We start from the raw sequence: 22,234 nt of genomic DNA on the forward strand, positions 1-22,234 counted from the left end.
TAGTAAAAAATTGGTCGGATAGAAAAAAAAATTCTAAGAAAGATAGCATTTTTGCAGTTGGTGCAGAAAATAAACTAAAAAAGTCGAAAAGAGGAATTACGAAAAACATAAATACGACCAATTTCTTCATAAATACAAAAAACAGTTTTTAATATTTATGAAGACAAGAGAGCAATCTAGAAGAAAGTTAAAGAAAAAAAGAAAAAGTTAAATAAGAAAGTTGTAGAGAATAAAAAAACCTATCGAATGGTAAGTATAGGCTGAATACAATTTCATTGGTTTTTCTCCGAGAAAATTGCGAAATTTTATCGAAAATCGGAGTTTTCTTGTTTTTGTTGGGAATGGTTCAATTTTTATTATAATTATATTGTAATTAACACCAAATCTGCCTACCGAGAAGAAATCGAGCATTTTTAAAAATTTAAATTTTTTGTTCCTGTAGGGCATTCCAATTTTGGGCAATGGCTGATTAAAAAGAGAACTTTTCCTGAAAATTTGCTATCAAATTCGTAATTTTCCGTGTTTTTAAAATTTTTTAAAGTGCTCGTTTTCTACTCGGCAGAAGCAACATTTTTGGTTAATTACAAATAATTCGAATAACAAAATTTGAACCGTTCATAGCGAAAATAAAAACGACAATTTTCGGATGAAATTTCGCAATTTTCTCGGGTACTAACTGTCAAAATTGTATTCAACCCATGCCATTCGATAGGTTATTTTATTCTCTACAACTTTCTCATTAAACTTTTTTTTTTTAATTTGTTTTCTTTTTTTATAAAAACGAAAACTGTTGGAAAAATGCCAAAAACGCTATCTTTCTTAGAAGTTTTTCTTCCACTCAACCAAATATTTTGCTTCTCGATGGCATGGATTATGTTTTGTTTTGTACATTTCCTGATGGAGCAAAAATTATTGATGAATAAAGGCCGAAAGAATTTAATCGCTTCAGTGGTCAAATATTTTTAAAATTTTAAATAATGATGATTTGCTAAGAAATTTTGTTTATTGATGCTTTCTCCTCAGCGAAATTTCTGTATTTTTCCTTCTATGAATGTATTCGAAAAAATGAATTACCTACCTGGTTGCAAGAATCAAATGATTCGAGAATAAAAAGCATTGTCGTATAACTTCTTTTTCACTTTTAAAATTAGTTAAACGATTGCGTGAAGGGCGTGGTTTATCTGCAGGCACTTGAATTAAACTTCCTGCAAAAAAACAATTTATACAATTGAAATCTAAAAAAAAGTAGAAATAACAAATAGAAATTGTTTTTTTGTACCTTGCCTCACAAATACTTGGTTCACATCCAGTAATATGTCACAGCCTTCAACAATCATTCGTTCCACTGCCAAATTTTTTCGCAAATTTTCTGTTTCGCTTACCTACAAAAAAAAATTGACACATTGAAATCGAGCCATACACTGTTTATTAAAGATTTATGTATTGATAGATTTATAGAGGCTTTCAGAAAAGGGTCTTCCACTTTCGACGATCTACCAAATTATTTGCCAAGATTGAATATCTTCTATCTACATACGGATTGTCTTTTTTAAGTTGAAATATGCTTGAAAATCGAAAAATAATTTTTAACGAGAAAAATGCTTCAGGCGAAAAATGTTGGTTGTGTAGGCGCACATCTTACACAGACATTAAACTTGATTTAGGTTTTTAAGCTCAATGAAAAACTCACTCTACTCCATAACTGGCAATCGATAGATGAACACTTTAAATTAGAAAGTTGTAAGTGATTAAAAATGTAACATTTTTTGTACGAAAGTTTTCCGCCATTGTAGAGTTTAGGCAAAAACGACTGAAGTTTCACCAAAAAAATTTATTTCGTATGAAAATTGTCATTTCGTATAATTATTTCTGCGAAATCTAGATCACTCTTCGGAAAAAATTTGCGAATAAATACAATAAAAGTGGTTTGTTTTTCTATAAAGACCATTTTTGTTCAAATTGAATCAAAAAACGCACAAAAAGCTAAATTTTTGCTATCAATTACTGTCTAAAATATTCGCTGTACAAAATAATGTTTCCAACAAAAAATGTTTGCGTATTTATAAAGAATAACTTTCTAATTAAAAGAGTTCATCTAATGTTTGTCAGTTATGAATGCGAGTGTGGTTTTCATTAAACTTGTGTGCCTTTGAAACTAACATTTTCCGTTTGAAGCATTTTCCTCGATTAAATTTATTTATCGGGTTTCAAGAATATCTCAACTTAAAAAAGGCACCCTGTATATTGAATGGCTGACTGACTAATGGATCAACACACACCTGTAATCGCTGATTTTAGGAACATAAAATTTTGCACAAACGTTCTTTAAATGTCGTTAATGTGCACTAAGAAAGCATTTTTGGAAATTCATCCTTTAAGGGGTTAAAATGATTGCCGCTCAACCAGGGGATAAAATAAAGGAGTGCACCGAGCACCATGGCCGAAGGCCTGTTTACTTTCCAAGAGGATGGAAGCAAAGTTGATGTTTAGGAGGCGGGTGGGAAAAGCGAGGACAAGCGGGTTGAATGATAACTTGAAGATCTTCAAAGTTAGCATTGTCAATATTACAAGGTATGTTCTCCAAATGAATAATTGATTCACTAAATAAATCACTGAATCCCTAAATGATTCAATGATTCACTAAATGATTCATTTATGGAATACATTGTAATGAATCATTATCACGACAGCAGCTGTGAGCAAAAGCTAGTTATTTATAAAAGAGTCGAAAACGTCATGTTATGGTATTCTGGTCAAATTGTCGCCCAAACGAAACGTTAATTTTGACGTATTTTATACCGGGTGGTCCAAGTTAATGTTTTCTACCATTTGATTAAATCCTGCTGTTATACAGACAAATAGTTTATATATTTAATATAAAATGCTTAGCAAAAAAGTGAAATTATCAGATTTAAAATATTCCATTAATAAACTCGTTCGCCTTTATGTTGAGCGAATATTAAGATGACCTCAAATGAACAGTTAGGCAGAGTTTATTTTAATAAAATACTTCAGGCAAGAATTTAATAATAAATGGCAAATTTTGCACAAAAAACAAGTAACAAGTTGGCACTCCTTTATTATTGAGTTCTAACAAAAAGTATAAATACTAAAGTTAAGTAAAAAAATTCGATTAATCGAATTGCAATGTTTTTGACAGTCAATAAATCGATTATTTTATATTTGCTATAAAAAGATAATAGAAAAAATTTTTCTTTGCTTTTTTCGGAATGTTTCAAATTAATTTTTCAATATATGTACAGAGTGTTAAGTTGGCTACATGTGGAAAATTTTTTTATTATAAGGTTTACAAAAAAAATTATTCTTTATAAAAATCTCTACTTTCGAAAATATTAACATTCAGCTATTCACTTTTGACATCGAATGTATAGGGTGAAAGTACAGAATGTACAAATTGAAAAAATTCGATAGGAATGTTAATGGTCGTTTAAAAATATAGACCATTTAGAACATATAATAAGGAAACCGGTTCAAGAAATCCCTCCCGAGATATATTGGAGTGTATTCAAATAATTTTGTAAAATAACAATTACATGTATGATACACGAAGGTGGATACGATGGGGCAAAAACAAAGTGAAGATAATTATTATTTTTTTCAATTTTAAATTAAATTTTACAAATCCTACTTATAAAACACGTTATCTGTTATCCAAATTAACCAGTTATCGTAATTAAAATATTTATTTGCTAATTTGAAGGTTAAGTTAGGTTAGAGTGGCTGTCCTGGGGTGGGACACACTTAGACAATTGGGTCCGTTGTGATACCGATAAAGGGTTGGCCCACCCCCGACCACTACTTCATGAAACATTTGGAGCTGTTTAAGAACAGCAAGAGTGCTTTGGCGTCGACGGACTTTAAGTCGGAGAGGTCGTCAAAGAGAGGCTGGCTCAAGTAAGTCCATCTCCTCATGGAAAGAGCTGGGTAGTGACAGAGAAGATGAAACATAGTTTCCTCCTTCTTGCCACTGTGACAGCTCCTGCAGTAGTCGTGATACACTGCCAGGCCCAGACGTCCAGCATGGCTGCCGCCTAATCAGTGTCATGCAAAAGCTGCAACAACTTTGCTAACAGACGCCGTGATATAAGTGATATAAGATCTTCAAAACGCCTACGATTGTACTCAGACCATATCTGTCTTGTAGTAACACAAGTACGTTCGTCCCTCCATCTAAGATTGGCCTTTTTTTAAGATATCCTCTTTGAGGAGCAACTTGCAGTTCGCAAATGGAACTCTCGGTTATTTATTGATGCTTGTGTTACATGTTTACATTCATTTGTTACACCATCTCATTTAAGGACGTACGGCAGTTTTGTGCTACATTTGACGATGAATAGACTGAGTAGAAGGATGCTATTTTGAAACATTTATAACAAAATAATTAATACATTTATTTTTCATAGATTACGTTACAATTGTTATTGTTTCCGTAAGTAAAAACAGTTACCTTCAGTTCGTTTTTGTCTCAACTTAAGGATGTATGAGCATGACAACAATGTTTGATTTAAAGGCTCAAAATTTGTTTGTAGGTAGTCTTTTACTCAAAGAATATGTCGTTAAAATTTCAGCTTAGGTATCCGTGCAAACTTTTAAGAAAAAAGTCATTAAAAATCAATATAAAATACATTGGCTCTTATCGAGGAATCTCAAAAAACGACATATTTTTAATAATTTTCATTTGGAAATGGTGCAAGGTGCAAGTTTTTGATAATTTTCATTTGGAATGAATGAAAACAAATTTAAAAAAAACTTTTTAATAGAAAGTAAACATATTAGCAATGAATTAGAAAAGAAAAAAACTAAGTGTCACCGTCCATATAAGGGATGTAAGAGCAGGGTAGATTAAGGGTGGAAGTTATTTTTATCTTATTTTCAACTTTGATGATGAATTTTGTTATAACTTCATGAATGTAGACGAAAAATAAGAATAAAATTTTTCGATATGTGTCTTGGTTTTCGAAATATCGAAAGCTAAATAATTAAACAAAATTTTCAATTTTCGATATTTTGAAAATTAAGCCAGATATCGAAAAATTTTATTCTTACTTTTCGTCTTATATCGTCAAGTAATACATAATATAAATTTATCATCAAAATTGAAAATACCTATTTTTAAATTTGTGCCCCCACTACCATGCTCATACATCCTTAAACATCTTTGCGTTCCATACATATAATTGCTCTTTTACAAAATTCTTTAAATACACTCCTACATATCTCCGGGGGTGATTTCTTGAACCGTTTCTCTTCTCTTCTAAATTGTCTACATTTCTACACGATCATTAACATTCCGACCGAACTTTCTCAGTTTGTGGACAACCTGTATAATCGATGTTTGGACATTCTGTATATTCCATGTCAAGAATTAATAGTTGCATGTTAATATTTTTAAGAGACATTTATAAAGAATAAATTTTTTTCGTAAACCTTATAATAAAAAATTTTTCCATATCTAGCCAACTTAAGTAAACACTCTGTATATTGGAAAGCTCCAGATGGTGTATTTTTCCATTTTCTAAATGAATTTATTCATATCATCAGTGTTTTAAATATCAATAAGAGAAGTTAAAAGCGATAAAAAAAATGAATGATTGTTGATGATGTGAGTACAATAAAGGGTATTAACTTTTTATTAATTAATTCCATTGAATCTTAGTTAATAAAAATAAAAAAATCAAACATTCTTTTATAAATATTTTTATATATTCATATTCATTATAATTTTTTACTTAAAATAATTAGTACTGAAATAATTCTTTAGATATGAGATCATCACGTATTCATATACGATCTATTTTCAGTAAATCTACAATGCTTTCAAAATATATTTAACCAAAATAATTATCGAAAAATCTATATTAAGGTAGTACGAGCGCCAAGGCTCAACTCATCTCAACCATAAGTTTACACTTATGGTTGAGATTGTTTATACCTTATTTTCAACTTTGATGAGGACGTTTGTTAACTTCATGAATGTAGACAAAACATAGAAATACAATTTTTCGATATCTATCTTGGTTTTCAAAAAATCGAAAGTTAAATAATTAAACAAAATTTTCAATTTTCGATATTTTGAAAATTACTCTTGGCATTCAAAAAAAATTCAAAAAAAAAAAAATTAATTTTGTGTCACCAATACCGTGCTCATACATCCTTAATTAGTCGGACACAACGGTGTTTTTTTTTGTAAAAATATAGTTTTGGTTCAAAAAATCAACTACAGTAAATCTGTCAACGCTACAATGAATACTATCATATATTGCTCATCTGTGTAACAGTTCAACAAGCATCTCATGTTTACAGCATATCTCAAAATTGAATAACGTTGTCGCTTGTACAATTCACTTCTGATTTAGACAAAATATTCGTCAAAAAGTAATATTTGTTTGTTGTTTTTTCATAAACTAAACGATCAATTACATTCTATTTACGGCTCAAAGCATCCCGGATTTGTTTATTTACATATATCTATATATATTTTTTACCAAATATTTTTTTGTAGCACAAACGCGAACTAAAAATGTTAGTGATCAGTGAGTGATCAGAAACTCAGGGCTAATCAACAAGTCAACAAATCCACAGACCCGTGCTAACTCGACCCCATTAAAGGCATGACCAACCCGTGGATCATTGAGTGAATACTATCACAAAGTTAACCACAAAGTCAAAAAAATTCGCAGACCCGTGTTAACTTAACTCCAATAAAGGTATGGCCAACCCGTGGATCAGTGAGCGAACGCAAGGCTAACCAAGAAGCCGAAATGATCGAAATCACCGTCATATGGATGAATTATCATCGAATCTTTTATCTCGCGGATCTTTTGTCGTCGGGTCCAAAGTAGTGATAGCTTATAGTTAGATTAAGTTGAATACTAATATCATTTAGTTTTAACTTGAATTTTATGGCAATGGAAAACATTTTAATGGCAGAAAAAATGTTAATTAATCGAATCAAAACAATTGAAAAATAGATAAAATGAAACTAAGTATTGAGATTACCACTTTCTTTTACATATACTATAAAGTTTAGCTTACAATGCGATCACGATGAAATATTTTGTCGCAGCCTCGTATGCACATATCAGATTTGTGGTCCTCGAAAAATTGTTTTCCAATTGAAGGTATGCAATTTCTCACAGACATAAGTCATAGTCCAACGTATCGGTTTTAGTCGGTTTTTATTTTATGATAAATAAAATTCCATGTATTTTTAATTGATTTAAGTATGGTTTCCGTTTGTGGTTTTCATAAAAATCTAATCAATGATTTTCATATTAATTGAAAAAGTGTTGTTCATGGTAAAAATTATTAAAATTTACGTCCATATTAAAAAAATCTCGAGCTATAAAATATTAGCTAACAGAGTTAATTGTTAAAATATTTTAAAGTTCATCCGTTTACACAGAAAAGTACGGATCAAATATTTTTTGCTTTTTTATAAAGGAGGATCGAACAAGAAGACGAGATAATACAACTTTTAAGTTATGTATGTTCTGTTGTAAACGATATTTTATCCCTCTTAGTAAAAATAATACAAGAAAAGTTGGTTATTACTTAAAAAAAAATTTTTATTAGGTAATTTAAAATCAAATTTTTATATATAAAAAAAAAAAAAAATACAAAAATAAACACATAAAAAATATACACAAAAATTTACAAAAAATAAATTAATAATTTGAGCATTATATATTAATTATTATTTTAATTTAAAAAAAATCACAAATTCTGAATAAATATTAATAAATTCTTTTGATCATATAAAATAATTTTTATAAAATATCACTGATATATCCATATTATTAGCCTAGGTGTCGCTGTAATTACTAAACATCAGTTCTAAAAATTTTTGTGTGGCCTAATTTTGCTTTGCTTATCGACTGTAAAAAATTGACTGTTTTTTCTGTTACGAGCTGGCAGTCTATTTAGTGTGGATGTAATTTTGATTTAGTTTCATAATTAAAGAATGTAAATTCAATTTGCCAGACAAAAATTCGGTTACTTTACTAGCGCTAATTCATCGTTAATTAACACAACCGCTCTCAGATGTAAACTCTCGAAAACTATGAAGTGTTGAAGAGTAAAAAAAAATCATCTCTTATGGTTGTTTAGCCTAAAAAAAGTGTCCTCAAAATACCATTAAATAAGGTGGCTAGAATGGCGCTTGTGTAGCAAAAAGGTGGTTGATGTGAACTTTAGTTCTATATCCTACTTTTATTAGTTTGAGCACATCTTTTAAAATGTAAACTTATGCTACTGCAGCGCCATCCTTATTTAATGCTTTACGACACTTTTTAAATACAGAGATGCTTCTCCTTTACACTTATAACGTTGCCAGTTCTCGTAACACAAAAATTTCTAGAGGTGTATTTATCAATGACATTATATTATGCTGATGGACACCAACTCTGTAATATGTACACATTTTAAAACAAAACAACCACACTTTTGAACACATATTCTTGAAGTCCATATCAGTTTTGACCTTGGAAGAATGTGTGGTATGTTGAAAAATTATTTGGCAAAGTTGCAGGCAGGCTTAACATTGCGCTGCTATGATATTCACATATTTACACAACAAATATTTTATCCAATAAACTAGTAAGAAGGTAAAATCGGTTTAATTGTGGCATCATCTTCAAGTTATTTTTGTGTTGTAAGGTCACGAAGATCTTAAAGAGTAACACCTATATGTAAATCGATTGCTTTGTTATCTTAATTTGGCGCCAATGCGGTGTGCCAGGTTATATTGGCCTAAGGTGACTTTAAACGGTTATATTAAAACTCACTTTTGGTGTAACTTTCGAGTAATGCAACTGTGGTTAATAAGACAGTTGCAAAAAAGAAGAGCATGCATTTATTACGAAAAACCTTATATTTTTTCAAATATTAACTCGTAGAAACCTTTACTGCAGGCCAATGCACACGGAAGTTGGTAGGTAAGACCCCCCCTCTTCCAATCCATTGAGAATCTTTCAATATAGATTTTACCAATCAATATAGTCAAAATTCACTTGAAGCACTCGATATTTGCATTGAAAATTCATCGCGTTCTGACAGTTTTGCCTGTGATAAAAGCGACGAATGAACGCTCCTTTTCAACTTCGACAGTATCCGAAGATCGGCTAAACGGTTGAGTCTCGCTCAATATACATCGTGGTATAGAAGTCAATGCACATGGACTTTTCGAAATTTTTTTTAGTATCTCGCAGAATTAACTTATTGAAAAATAGTGACTAAATATGACATTTTGTCATTATAAATTGCTCTATTTCGCGTGAATCAAATTAGTATACAATTTTTTCACGCAAATCGTTTCCCCAAACCGCTATAATGTCACTTGTATAACGTGATATTTATGTTTCTGGCAGAATTAAGTAAAAACTCAAAAATTTTACGAGGCTTTTACGAACCCAGAATAAAGAATATTCATGCATTTTTTTTTAAATATTTTTAATCCATTGTCTACACCGTTATAACATAGTAAGAAATATAAATACTACTTAAAAATGCTGTGATTAAGTGTAAAAAATATTAAAAATAGAGAATAATTTTGAGATGTTTAAACGCAGTCCTTTTGGCGCTCTCTGTTGATGACGTATTAATATGTGATCTGCCAGTTGGTGACAGTTCAATGTACTGTGTACTACTGGTGTAATATCCACGTATGTAGTAATTATAGTAAATATCCATGGTAATACCATACAAAATATAAGTAATTAATACCATGCAGTATGTCAACAAGTCTGACAAGCCACATACTATGACGTCACGTTCATTTTAAAAATTTGAATTTCCCTCACTGAATTTGTACTTTTATTAATTAATAGTGAGTAATTAAAAAGATATTAATTACTAAAATAACGGTTTAGTTTCACAAAGTTATGAAAAAAAATATTTGAACCAAATTTAAATTTCATGAATATTCCCTATTGCATAGATAGTTGGTTTTGTCTGTTACCTCAAAACTTTAACAAAACGTCAATTTTCGGAACAAATTTGGTATTTTAAGGTGATATCACATTCCTGATCAGTCCAGATCTTGCCATGGACTCACTTGATCCTGCATTTCTTTGGCGCCCTCCCCGAACTTAAGTCCGTTGAAGTAAAAGCACTCCCGTTTTTTTTAAGAGGGATGTGCCAAATCTACAAACCTAGATTGTTTTCTGGAAAATATAAATTTTATCGAAAGTACATTTCACTGGAAGAGCAATTTTCGTACCACAGATGAAAAAGTACATTCCGTGTTAGAATAAATAGTAGGATTTCACGTGCTCGGTTTTGTTAGCAAAATCTCATCATAACTGCGCCATTTTTGTCCCAACTTTTTTCAAAAATATGTATATACTATAATTTGTGTCGGGATGCAAAAAGTGTTGCATATTCTGCAATTTACAAAAGTGTTACCTTTTAATAATCTCTATGCCTCACTTAAACTCCATTTAATTTTATCAAGCGCTTACATAGTCAGCAACGTAGTCAAAATTACATTTCGGAAGGATTTCGATTATACTCTTAAGCGTTTCCATCTAAAGGAAAATCCAAATCATAAGCAAATTTCAATTAATTTGACCAATTCACTAACAAAATAATCAAAATTTCATTTTGGAAACGATTTCAAATTAAAAACCAATCATAAAAAAAGGAAAAATTTCTTTCAAATTTCCCCAAAATTATGTTTGATAACCTCAGATTTTTTTTATTGGTTCGAAGGTCGTATTTTGCAAAAATCAGCAGACGTGAAAGAATTAACCAAAAAACTTTTTTTGATTGGACAGTAATCTAAACAAAAAAAGAGGTAGATTTTGGCGCGAAACAATTGCTCCCAAGCTCGATCCTTGCACACATTTTCACAATTCAATTGTTTTATTTAAATCCGTTACAATTCGTCCTAAATATTCACGATACAATTCAGAAGTTTCCATATTTTCATCATTAAATTTAAACACTGCATCCAAAAAACTACCATTCATAAAAAACTCAAATACACTATCAATTTTCAACAATGTTTTATCCGTTAAATGTTTCGCAACAATCACTTTTAACAATTGATAACATTCATTTAACGCACTTATCAAATACATTTGATCATAACTAAAATCCATTTCATAAAATGATATAATTGCCATTTCGATTGTATGAAATTTTTGTTTAAATATTTCACAATTACGTAATTCATCCGCTGTAAATTGTCCGTTACGATCTAAGACCGTGATTTTTATCGCAATTTTTATAATATTTTTTATTAATTTCTCAGCAATTTTTTTATTATTTTTTAAATAAATTTTTAATATTTTATATAAATTATCTAAAATCGATGCTGTTACATCATCGATTAATGCTTTTGTAACATTTTTATTTGAACCGAAATGTGTGAAGAATTTTTTTTGAATACGTAAACTTAAATCTTTTGACTTAAAACCTTGTTCGTTATTATTATTATTCGCCATTGTTGTCATTATGTTTATCGAGTTCACCATAGTTTTAAACAATCACTGTTTTTTTTTTTTAAATTTCGTGTATAGCCGTTGAAAGTTTTGAATTTGACCTTCTGTGTTAATTTGATTCAGTCATCATGCACTCACTAACTGTTGAGTTGAATCACTTATTTTAAGTCACATTCACATATGATGATCTATCTGACTCAGTTTATAATAAACATCTTTTCCAATAAATGTATTATATAAAAAAGAAACTGGTTATTTCTAAAAATTCAGCGCGCGTGTCTTCGTTTTAATTGTAAATATTTGATGTGAACGTATTATGATTATTATTTCATGGTATTCCCTCCACTTTTTAACCAAACAGCTGGTTATGTCATATCCATAGGTGTAGTATTTTAGTACAACAGATGGAGGACAAAACATACATTCGTAGGAAAATACCTCAGATGTTAAAATAAGTCTCCGATCCCGTTTTTCAACGGGATAATTATGATAAAAATAGAAGTTAGAAAACATATTTTGTAAAAAAATCGGAGTGTAGGAAGTTGTTTAAAAAGCGGGAAAATGATTTTGATAAAAAACAAAAAATAGAGCGTTCTAAAGCTAAAAACAACGAAAATAATTAGACTAGGCGTCAGCTAAAGTTTAATCTGATCAAAACTTTACGAGAAAATACGGTTTTATGACCGAAAATATCGTGTTTTTCGCCATATATTTTCTCGGTATGTATGAATCGCAGGAAATCCGTTCTGGTCTCAAATTCTTGCTTTTATTGGTATCTTTTTGCAAAATATAATATAAGCATTCAGCACAATTTGCGAAAATAAAAAATATATGTTTCCGAAAAGCCGTGCGCGATAGCTAACGATGATAGTTTAAAAAAAAAACATTTTCTTCTTTAAGAATTTCCCAAAAACTTCTGCATAATTATTAATCTTGTAGATGCACGATGGAACATTGAAAACGCAAAGAAAAATCTAGTAATATTTCCATAATATATACTTTCCATAATAAATCTGATATATATTATAATCGTGAAAGTTTGGATGGATGTTTGTTACTCTCTTTCACGCAAAACTACTGAACGGATTTGGATGAAATGTGGAAAACAGATAGTTAATAACCTGGATTAACACATCGCGAAAAAGAGGTTTAAGGTGCTGAAATAGGAGTTGAAAGGGGTGTGCTTCAAAAACTTGAAACTAGTTGTATATCTTATCCAAATTTGAGACTAATCGAAGCACAACTTTTAAAGTTTTTAAAGCACACACCTTTCAACCAATATTTTAACCCCTTACAGCCCTTTTTCTCATTAAAGAGTAGCCTATGTGTTAATCCAGATTATAAACTATCTGTTTTCCACGTTTCATCCAAATCCGTTCAGTAGTTTTTGCGTGAAATAGAGTAACCAACATCCATCCCTCCATCGATCTGTCGATCCATCCAAACTGTCACCATTATAATATATATCAGATGTATTATGGAAAAAAAAATATTGGAACAATATATTCCAAATATTTGAATATTATATTTTGTTTCATTTGTTTCAATTTATTAAAAATGAAATATTAATCGATTTTTCTTTGCGTTTTCACGATTCCATCGCGCATCTACAAGATTAATAATTATGCAAAGGTTTTTGGGAAACTCTTAAAGAAGAAAATTTATTTTTAAGCTGTCGTAGGATGTTTCGTTAGCGATTGTGCATGGCTTTTCGGAAACACATATTTTTGAATTTTCGCAAATTGTACGGAAACCTTATATTATTTTGCGATGAAAATTTTTTTACAAAAAAATTAAAATTTTAAAAGCAAGAATTTGTGACCATAACGTAGTTCTTGCGTTTCATACAAACCGACAAAATAAATAACAAAAAACTGTCATAAATAAAAACCGGTAAAATTTTTTCGCCCCCGGGGTATACGTGTTTCCGAATGTAAGCTTCCAATAGCCAGATTATTTCCCCTGCCTGCTGCACTAATATGAATAAAAGTAGTAATGTTATAGACTATGTAGTAGCAGTCAGTCACAATATACATCTGTCTAGTATGTCGTTTACCCTCTTTTGCCTTTTGTTATTAAAATCGACCGTTATTAATTTTTTTTTACTTTGTCAGTTCTATTAATTTAGTCCGATCGTATATCTTACAATTTTGGAATACGTTTTTTTTAAATACAAATTTGGATAAACTAAGATATTTTTCTTCTTAAAGTAGCCTAAGTGCTTATAAATTTAATGTAATTGTTACTAAGCCAAGTCAGAGACTTTTTAAAGAAGCTTTTTTTTTAAGACTTCGTATAGAAGTCGAATTATGATAACATTTTTGTGAATTGAATTGAATTGAATATCAAAAAAAATTTTTTGAATAAAGTTGTAGAGCATAAAATTTTAGGCGCAACTCTCTCAGACCAATTTTCCCTTAAAATGCACCTTTTCACCCCTAGAACGCTCAGAGTACTAAAAAAATAAAAATTCAACAAAATATATAAAAATTGGACTTTTCTTTTTAATTTCTTAAAAAAGTTTATAGATAAATAAATAATCCAAGAGAGAAATCATTCAAACAATAATCATTGAGAAAACAAATTATCCTTTTTCATCCCTTCTATTAATAGTGACCTGAGTGATTAAGGTATACTAACACAAAGGCATTTGTAAACATGATAGAAACATACCCCCAAAAATGGGAAAAATAACCCCAAAATACCGCCTTTTTCTGTTCAATACATCCTAGAAAGATTGCATTTTCACCAATCAACTCGAAATAAAATCAAATTAACTGAATATATCGAAAAATATCATTGAAAACATCGCAACAACCCGGAATATTGAAAAAAACATTCCCCAAAATTGCCATTTTTAGTTTATACTTACTAGAAAGATAGGATTTTCATCAATCGACCCAAAAATGGCCGATTAACAAAAGACATTAACAGAATTTTTCAAAAAATTACATTATCAACATTGCAACCACCCGGAAAATCTTAAAAACAACCCCTAAAATTACGTTTTTCTGTTCAATACATCCTAGAAAGATTGCATTTTCACCAATCAACTCAAAATAAAATCAAATTAACTGAATACATCGAAAAATATCATTGAAAACATCGCAACATCTCGGAATATTGAAAAAAACATTCCCCAAAATTGCCATTTTTAGTTTATACTTACTAGAAAGATAGGATTTTCATCAATCGACCCAAAAATGGCCGATTAACAAAATACATTAACAGAATTCTTCAAAAAATTACATTATCAACATCGCAACCACCCGGAAAATCTTAAAAACAACCCCTAAAATTACGTTTTTCTGTTGTATACATGCTAGAAGATTGGATTTTCACTAATTGACCCGAAATAGTTTCGCATAAATAGAATACTTTAAAAAATTTCATTCACCCGAAAAATCACAAAAATAACACTGCAATTTTACAGTACCAGCGCTATAAATTTTGTTAAACCGAAATTAATAATTTTAATTTGTAAAATCAATCATTTTTTGTCGAGATATGAAATTTCGAAATTTTTTTTTTTGGTGGACAATATATTTTAGCGTGTGCTATTTATCTTTTAGACACAATGCCACCCACACCTGGCTTCCTTATTTAATACACCGAATTAAAAATATCATATTATAAGGACTTTGGTAATTATTTCATGCTTCATTGCATAACACCTGTTTTCATATTTTAGCGCTTGTTAATCACCTGCTGCCTTATGGTTGTAATTTTTAGTTTTGACCTTTAGAAGCAAGTGTGGGGGAAGGGAAGAGAATCAAAATGTTCGTCGAATAAACAAAACTTGACAGTAAATTATTTATATAATAACGAAAAGCAAGCCAAAATATAAAGTAATTCCAGTTCTTGGTTTTCGTGAAAAACGATGTTACCTACTAGTTTAAAACGGGTTATTACAGTGTAGGTATTCGTTGTGTGCGTAGTCATGGTAGGGACAATAAAATCGATGCCAGCGCTTCCAGTGAAAAATTTTGGCGTTAAAAGGGGCTGTTATTACTAATTTGCAGTTCTTTACATGTTAATGTTATAGAAATGTCAAATTAAAATTATTGAAAAACACGAATTAATTAAACTTAATGCATTAAAAATTGTGAAAAATAAGAAATCAAATTGCACAAATATTATTTTTCAAATTTAATTATCATAATTATTTATTTAAAGTAAGACAATTATATTAACTTTTCAATGTAAGTCTTAAATGCAATCCATACATTTATATATGCATCCATACAATTTTATAATTAAAGTAGTGTATCGTTACCATGGAAACGAAACTCACGCACGGAACGAATATAGGAAAAGACGGTAAAAAGAATTATTTAAGGTTTATAGCTCGAGACCCAGAAATGACAGCTTCACTCTAAAACTACCACAGTATTTATTAAAGTCTTATAAATAACTGAACCCATTTACAAAACATACCTGTTTTTAGTTTTTAAGATAATTAACAAAAATTATCATAAAATTTATGAAATTTAATATAATTATATTACGCTTGGCAACATTGCACATGTGTTGAAGATATGTCATTGTATTGTCAAAAAATAATTTTATTAAATAATTATATAATTTGTAATTTTTTATTAATTTAAATATAAAATAATTCAATAATAGAATAACTTTGATAAAACAAAATTGAACTTTACACGAAATTAAAATTTTTAAATACTTTTTTTGAGGTTATGTTTTCATGAACTGATCGTTAAATGTGAACCAACAGAAAAATTTCAGTGTTGTCAGACTTTATACGCCATAATGTAAATTTTTTTAAACACATATCCAAAGATATTTTATGGATAAAATAATTAAATATAAAATCGTCATAAAAAAATATTGATTTAATAAAAAAATAAAATGGTAAAAATATATATTTGTATCAATTTAAATTAAACGAATTTGTGTATTGAAAGTTGGCAGCGGAAACTTCGTTCTATGGATTTTGTATGGGACAGAGTGAGAAGGACAATGAGACCCTTCATAACACCCTTAAACTTATTTACTTATAGCCCTGGAGTCCGTGACAGTAAAACTGCATTTACACGGGTTTCGAAATTTCATATACAACACTATTTAACGATAGGTACAATATGGACTAGGTGTGCCAGAGTTTATCTTGGCAGAAATGTTTTTTGTCTAGATTTCTTTTATTTTATACTGGTGTGGCAGATATTTTGATCCAGTTTTGAGATATAACACCGAGATTCTATCGAATGCGTGTACGACTTTGCTTTGTAGACAAACATTACCTTAGCAACGCCGGTTGTTTGTGCTCTACATAATTGCGGAATGAATTCTCAAATAAAGTTCTTTTGGTTTTATTTCGCATTTTATATTTCAGCATTTTCAGATGTAAGAGCAACCTCTTACAATTTGGTGCATCGCCCGGGAAACGAACCCGGGCCGCCCGAACGGCATTTTCAAAAATTCAAAAAGACCGAAAGGGGATATTATGGCGGTTTTCGCGATGCCATTTTCGTCCATGGAAATTTGATAATAAGCTTTTCGTTAATCTATTTTACTGAAAAACTTTTTATCATGTAATTTGTTATTGAAATCATATATATGTGCGGGATTGGGTATCTGTCAGGTATAGTAATCGAATTGAGTCTACGGTAATCACCACATGCACGAAAAGAACCGTAAGATTTCCTTTTCATAACCAAAGGTGAAGACCATTCACTATTCGATCTCCTGCATACACCCAAATCTATAAGTTCCTGGAAATGAGCTCGTGCAGCTACTAATTCTTCAGGACTTAACCTGCGATATTTCGAGGATATCGGGTAAGAATTAGTGACAATACGATGTCGAACATTATGTTTTGCTTGAAGAGCAAATTTATGTTTTGCTTGAAAGTTTTATTGGCTTTATATATTAAAAATCGGTGTGACAGACCTTTCTGCCACGATACGAGCTGTCACACCAAATTTTTCTAAAAATAGATAAAATTTGCAATAAAATGGTCTCTTACAAATTAATTTCCATGAAAGTGCAAAAATACTTGTAATTATAAAAATATAAAAAATATTTCTGCCTGGATAAACCTTGACACACCTAGTACATCTTGTACCTACCTATCGGTAAATAGTAGGTATTCATTCATATGCGAAATTTCGAACTGCGTGTAAGTGCAGTTTTATTGTCACGGGCTCCCCGCTTATTAGCTAATATTTTACAGCATAAAACTTTCTCATACTACAACACAAAAATTCTAAATATTTAGATTTAGAGAGTGTATGTGTAACGAAAAAAAAAAATCTAACTATTTTGACCATAAGCCGTGCTATTTTTATTTGGAATCTACGCTACAAAGCTCTACTACGCAAAAATTACTTCAAACTACTTTCAAAAATCTACGCTACACACTAACCTTGCTATCAAAATCGGTTTTTTCGATTTATTTTTTTTCCTAGATAAGAAACTATATTCAAGCACGTTAGAAAAAATTCTGGTCAAAATTTTTTGCAACAAACTCCAGAAATGTAAAAATACACCTAAAATGAAACAAAAATAATTAATTGGTAATTTTTCGTATACGAAGGGGGGGCATATATATTAAAATTTCTTACGGTAATCTCGTAATGTTATTTCCAGCCCAAATTATGGACCAGATTTTGTTTTATATTATATAAGTATATAGTGATCGCTAATACTGTTCTAATTAAACTGGCAGAAAATTCTAAATGTTTCTATATAGAAATGTATAATAAGTGTTTTTCGTATGAGAAAGTTCTACGTTTTTTTACCAATTGATTTTCCCAAGATGATGGGTTGTTATCGGAAGACCCTGTAATTAGATTCTGCGCTCTATTTAATCTTGAAATTAGGAATAGAGAAGTTGCAGGGTTTTAATTTTTATTTTTTTCTAAAGAAATATTTTTCAAATTGATCTAAATTCAAACGTCAGTGACGTCAAAATATCGCTTTAGTAACGCCACCGCATAGAGAAATGATAAAATAACATGCATAAATGATTTGTCTCTCAACTTGTTTTCAATACCGTGTGGACCATTTAATCTATAATGCCCGATAGCTCGTTTTTTAATTAACAAATCATAAAATAACGTAAACAAAAGTTGCAGCGTTTGATGGTGGCATCTTTTTCTGAGATCAGATTGGACCTCGTTCTCCGGGTTGCATTAAAGTTGATTCTCATAAAAAACTAACATTTTTTATCAAAAACATTTTTTTTTTAAATCCTTATCTTTCATAGGAAATATGTCATTATTGCATTTAATTGAAAGAAAACACGCTAGCACCAGAAAAATGCTTTAGTCAAAAGTTGTCAATGTCCATGATTGGACCTGAAATTCTAGTTTTAAGGTCATTTGACTTTGATCTTCAAATCAGCTAGCGCGTTTTCTTTCGATTAAATGCAATAATAACATATTTTCAAGTTGCAAATACTCCGAAAGTTAACAATTTTGCGAAAAAATTTAATAAAAAATGTTAGTTTTTTTATGAGGATCAATTAATTTAAAGTATCATTCTATTTCTTACCCTTTTTGATCTAAATTGACTATTAAACCAACCCAGAGAACTAGGTGCACTCTAGGCATGGGCAAACGGGACTTACTGAAGTCCCTCGGATTTTACCTAAAATACGAGTAAGACAGCGAAAACCTAAAATAAGAGTAAGACATGGGGACAACTTTTTTTGTTTCTATCCATCTCATTACTATTAGAGAAACTGAGATAGGTAGAAGAGTCGTATACCCGTCTTGCTTCCTCCTCTATGAGCAATGCGGACTTGGATAAAGAGATACACAATAAAGTTTATGACACACAATAAAGTTATAACAATGGTGGTTTCGACTTAAAATAATGCCCGGTCCAATCTGATGTCAAAACATGATGTTCTCATTAAACTTTGCAACTTTTATTTTAAGTTATTTTTGGATTGATTTACTACAAAACGAGCTATTAGCCATAATAGATTAAAATGGTCCACCTTATATGAATTTGTGGCAAAATTAAAGCAACTTCTCTATTTCCCCTGTTTTTTAACAATGGTTGTGTAAAACTTACCTCGTCGTGCATTTGTCTTGACAAGTCTTCCAATTGTTGTCGAGCATTCTGTAAGCTTTTTCGCTCGACATGATCATGCGGGGTATGTGCCAGTAATTCATGAAGAGTTATAATATATCGAGGAATCTGTCAATTAGAAAAGTATTAAAAGCTTAATCCCTTTTAAGAGATAGTATGACACAGGTAACGTCACGCAAAAGTTGATATCAAGATGGATGGATTTTGCATAATTATTTTATGTTTGTAAGTAGGTACGAATGAAATATGTCTGCCATCTGAGAGTGATTGTGTTAACTGCGTTTACCAGCGTGCATTAACGAAAAAAAAAAGCGAAAATTGCTAAATTAAAAATCATTTTAAGATAATCTTTATCAAATTATTTTTCATAAACTTTTAGCAATTATAAATATTAATTGCCAGACGAATTTACCGTAACTGGCATCGCGCCAGATATTATAGGCTATTTGCCGATGACATCGAAAGAACCGTCATCGGGGATTTGAAAGTCGTTGCTTTAAAAAAAATCAATGTTTCACCATCTTCGCAGATCTTGGTCAGCTTAGGTGGAATCGATAGGAAATTTTATGCTTTTTTAGAAGAAAAAAAGCTTGCCAAATTGTTTGAACGTAAATTGACCCTTTTATAATAATAATGATAATAGGGTTTAACCTCCGTTTCTCTGACATATTCCTATAACAGAGGCCACCCACATCATTATTTAACTACATCCGTATATATACAATTACATTTTGTGATGTGGGTGGAATCGGTTACGTTCCTATCCAATCGACGACAATGTGATCAATTCTACCGACCCCATTAATTATAATTCACACTGCCGCTGCCTGGATTCGAACCTACAAAAAGACTAACGACTTAGATCGCTCGACCACTGAGCCGGCCCTATTAAAAGGTGTAATTGATTTTTTTAAATTTGTTTTTATGTAAGTTGTAAGAATATGTCGGTCAGTCATATAATGCCCTTTTTCAATGTAAAGGATTTAATTTTAATTTGCCATGCAGAAGTGCGAATCCGTCATTAATTAACCCAACTGCTCTCAGATGCAAGATGCAACTGCATGCCTTCCTAATTTCAATAAGGAAAGAAATATCGAAAATTCAGCCATCTTCAAATCAAATATCGAAAACATTGCCAACTTTGGTACCAAGAGTCCTTACCTGATGCATGGGATATGTAAGGAATGTTTCCAAAGATCGTCCTTGACATGCTGGTTTATTTTCCATGCGCTTCAACATCGCCGCAAACGATGGTGATTGTTTGCATTCGGTAAGAACTTGTAACGAATAATGATGATTGCGGACATACTCTTGATAAATGCTTAACATTGGCAAAAGCATATCGAACAGATCTCCTAATTTGAATTAAATTATTATTTTAGAGCATAGTTAAAAATCTAAAACGTCTTTTCAAAAAAATACTTGGGAATAAAGTTTAAAAAAATTAGAAACAAGAAGTTTTCTTGGAAAAGAAAAACTTGCATTTCCTGTTTTTTATAGAGCCTATTCCACACTTTCGCGAAGTAGCATGAAGGCAAGCGAGGAACAATAATATGAAGGAGATACTTGTGGTATCTTATCTGTCCTTCTTGCCTTTTCCAATTTCGCTAAAAAAGAAGTTTGAGTCAAAGGGAAAATGAGGTGTCTTCGTAAGTACGGACGAGTCAATGATAGAAATGAGATACTCGCGAAATAAGACGAGAGTTACATTGCCTTCGGCTAACTTTATCGAGGATACCCCGCAAAAGAGTGGATGGTGGGTTTAAAAAATAATTTTGTTCAAAAATTTAAATTTACCAAGTACAAGTGTTGGCCAACTTTCCATTCTAGATGTTAAACCTTTCAAAAATATTTGATGTAAAAATAAAACGGTCTCACTGTTTAAAAATATTGAATTGACATCGTCATGTGAGCATGGTGGTTTTTTGGATGAGGCTGCCATTTTGAATGGACGTAGAAAACAGGATACCAAAACCTCTAATTGTTCCATATATTCTTCTTCAGCCTCAACCATACGGAATACCAAACTGGAATCCATTTAAATAAGAATTAACATAAAGTAGGAAAGAGGGAGGAAGCCCTGGTGGAAAGAATAAGTCTTAGAAACTCGGGAAAAGTCTTAAAACTCTGAATAACTCTTTATCCAGGCTTATAAAGTCTGGATAACTCTGAATTAGACAGCCCAAAAACGTGGAGAAATTCAGAGACTTATTAAGACTTTCATAAAATATTTTTCCACCAGGGAGGGTTATAATCCAAATACTGAACCTATTTCTTTTCCGCATTGATTCAGCATGCGGTGATTTAATATATTGTTCTACAATTTGTTTCCAACGACGTCGACATAACCAACCCCGAAAGAAACTTTGCACTTTTTTAATTTTTCTTAATTCTATTGATTCTTGTGCAGTGGCAACAGCTCCTGTAGAACTGATAAAACTTGTACTGCTTGCGCCACTGGTTGATATGTTATTTGTTAGTTGACCTGATATGTCTATTGTGCTGATACCGCTACTGTATGCCATCGGTCGCCATTCTTTTTTTAATGCACACAACTGAAAAAAAAATAAGTAGGCATAGTAGAGTCAATGAAGGTATTGAAAACTAACTTTTTTGATGTTTAAAAATGAAATCAGGATTTGTGTTTAAAAAATAAATGAGGATGAAAATACCATTCTGGGGCCTTTTGGAGTTGTATTTTTTGTTGG

At 30.8% G+C, this 22,234-nt stretch overlaps 1 protein-coding gene across 1 annotated transcript in view; it reads right to left on the bottom strand.

The window, feature by feature from the left end:
• LOC123291746 (ras-specific guanine nucleotide-releasing factor 1-like) overlaps positions 1–22,234 on the bottom strand; it is a 48,487-nt gene that overhangs the window by 22,738 nt on the left and 3,515 nt on the right. The window contains exons 5-10 of the mRNA XM_044872147.1: positions 21,795–22,081; positions 21,324–21,553; positions 20,688–20,881; positions 19,509–19,634; positions 1,280–1,382; positions 1,079–1,205 (exon numbers count right to left, since the gene is read on the bottom strand). Coding sequence (XP_044728082.1) covers positions 1,079–1,205; positions 1,280–1,382; positions 19,509–19,634; positions 20,688–20,881; positions 21,324–21,553; positions 21,795–22,081 — 1,067 coding nt within the window. The remainder of the gene's footprint in view (positions 1–1,078; positions 1,206–1,279; positions 1,383–19,508; positions 19,635–20,687; positions 20,882–21,323; positions 21,554–21,794; positions 22,082–22,234) is intronic.

The sequence above is a fragment of the Chrysoperla carnea genome, chromosome 2 (genome assembly GCF_905475395.1).
Source record: "Chrysoperla carnea chromosome 2, inChrCarn1.1, whole genome shotgun sequence".
Classification (NCBI taxonomy): domain Eukaryota; kingdom Metazoa; phylum Arthropoda; class Insecta; order Neuroptera; family Chrysopidae; genus Chrysoperla; species Chrysoperla carnea.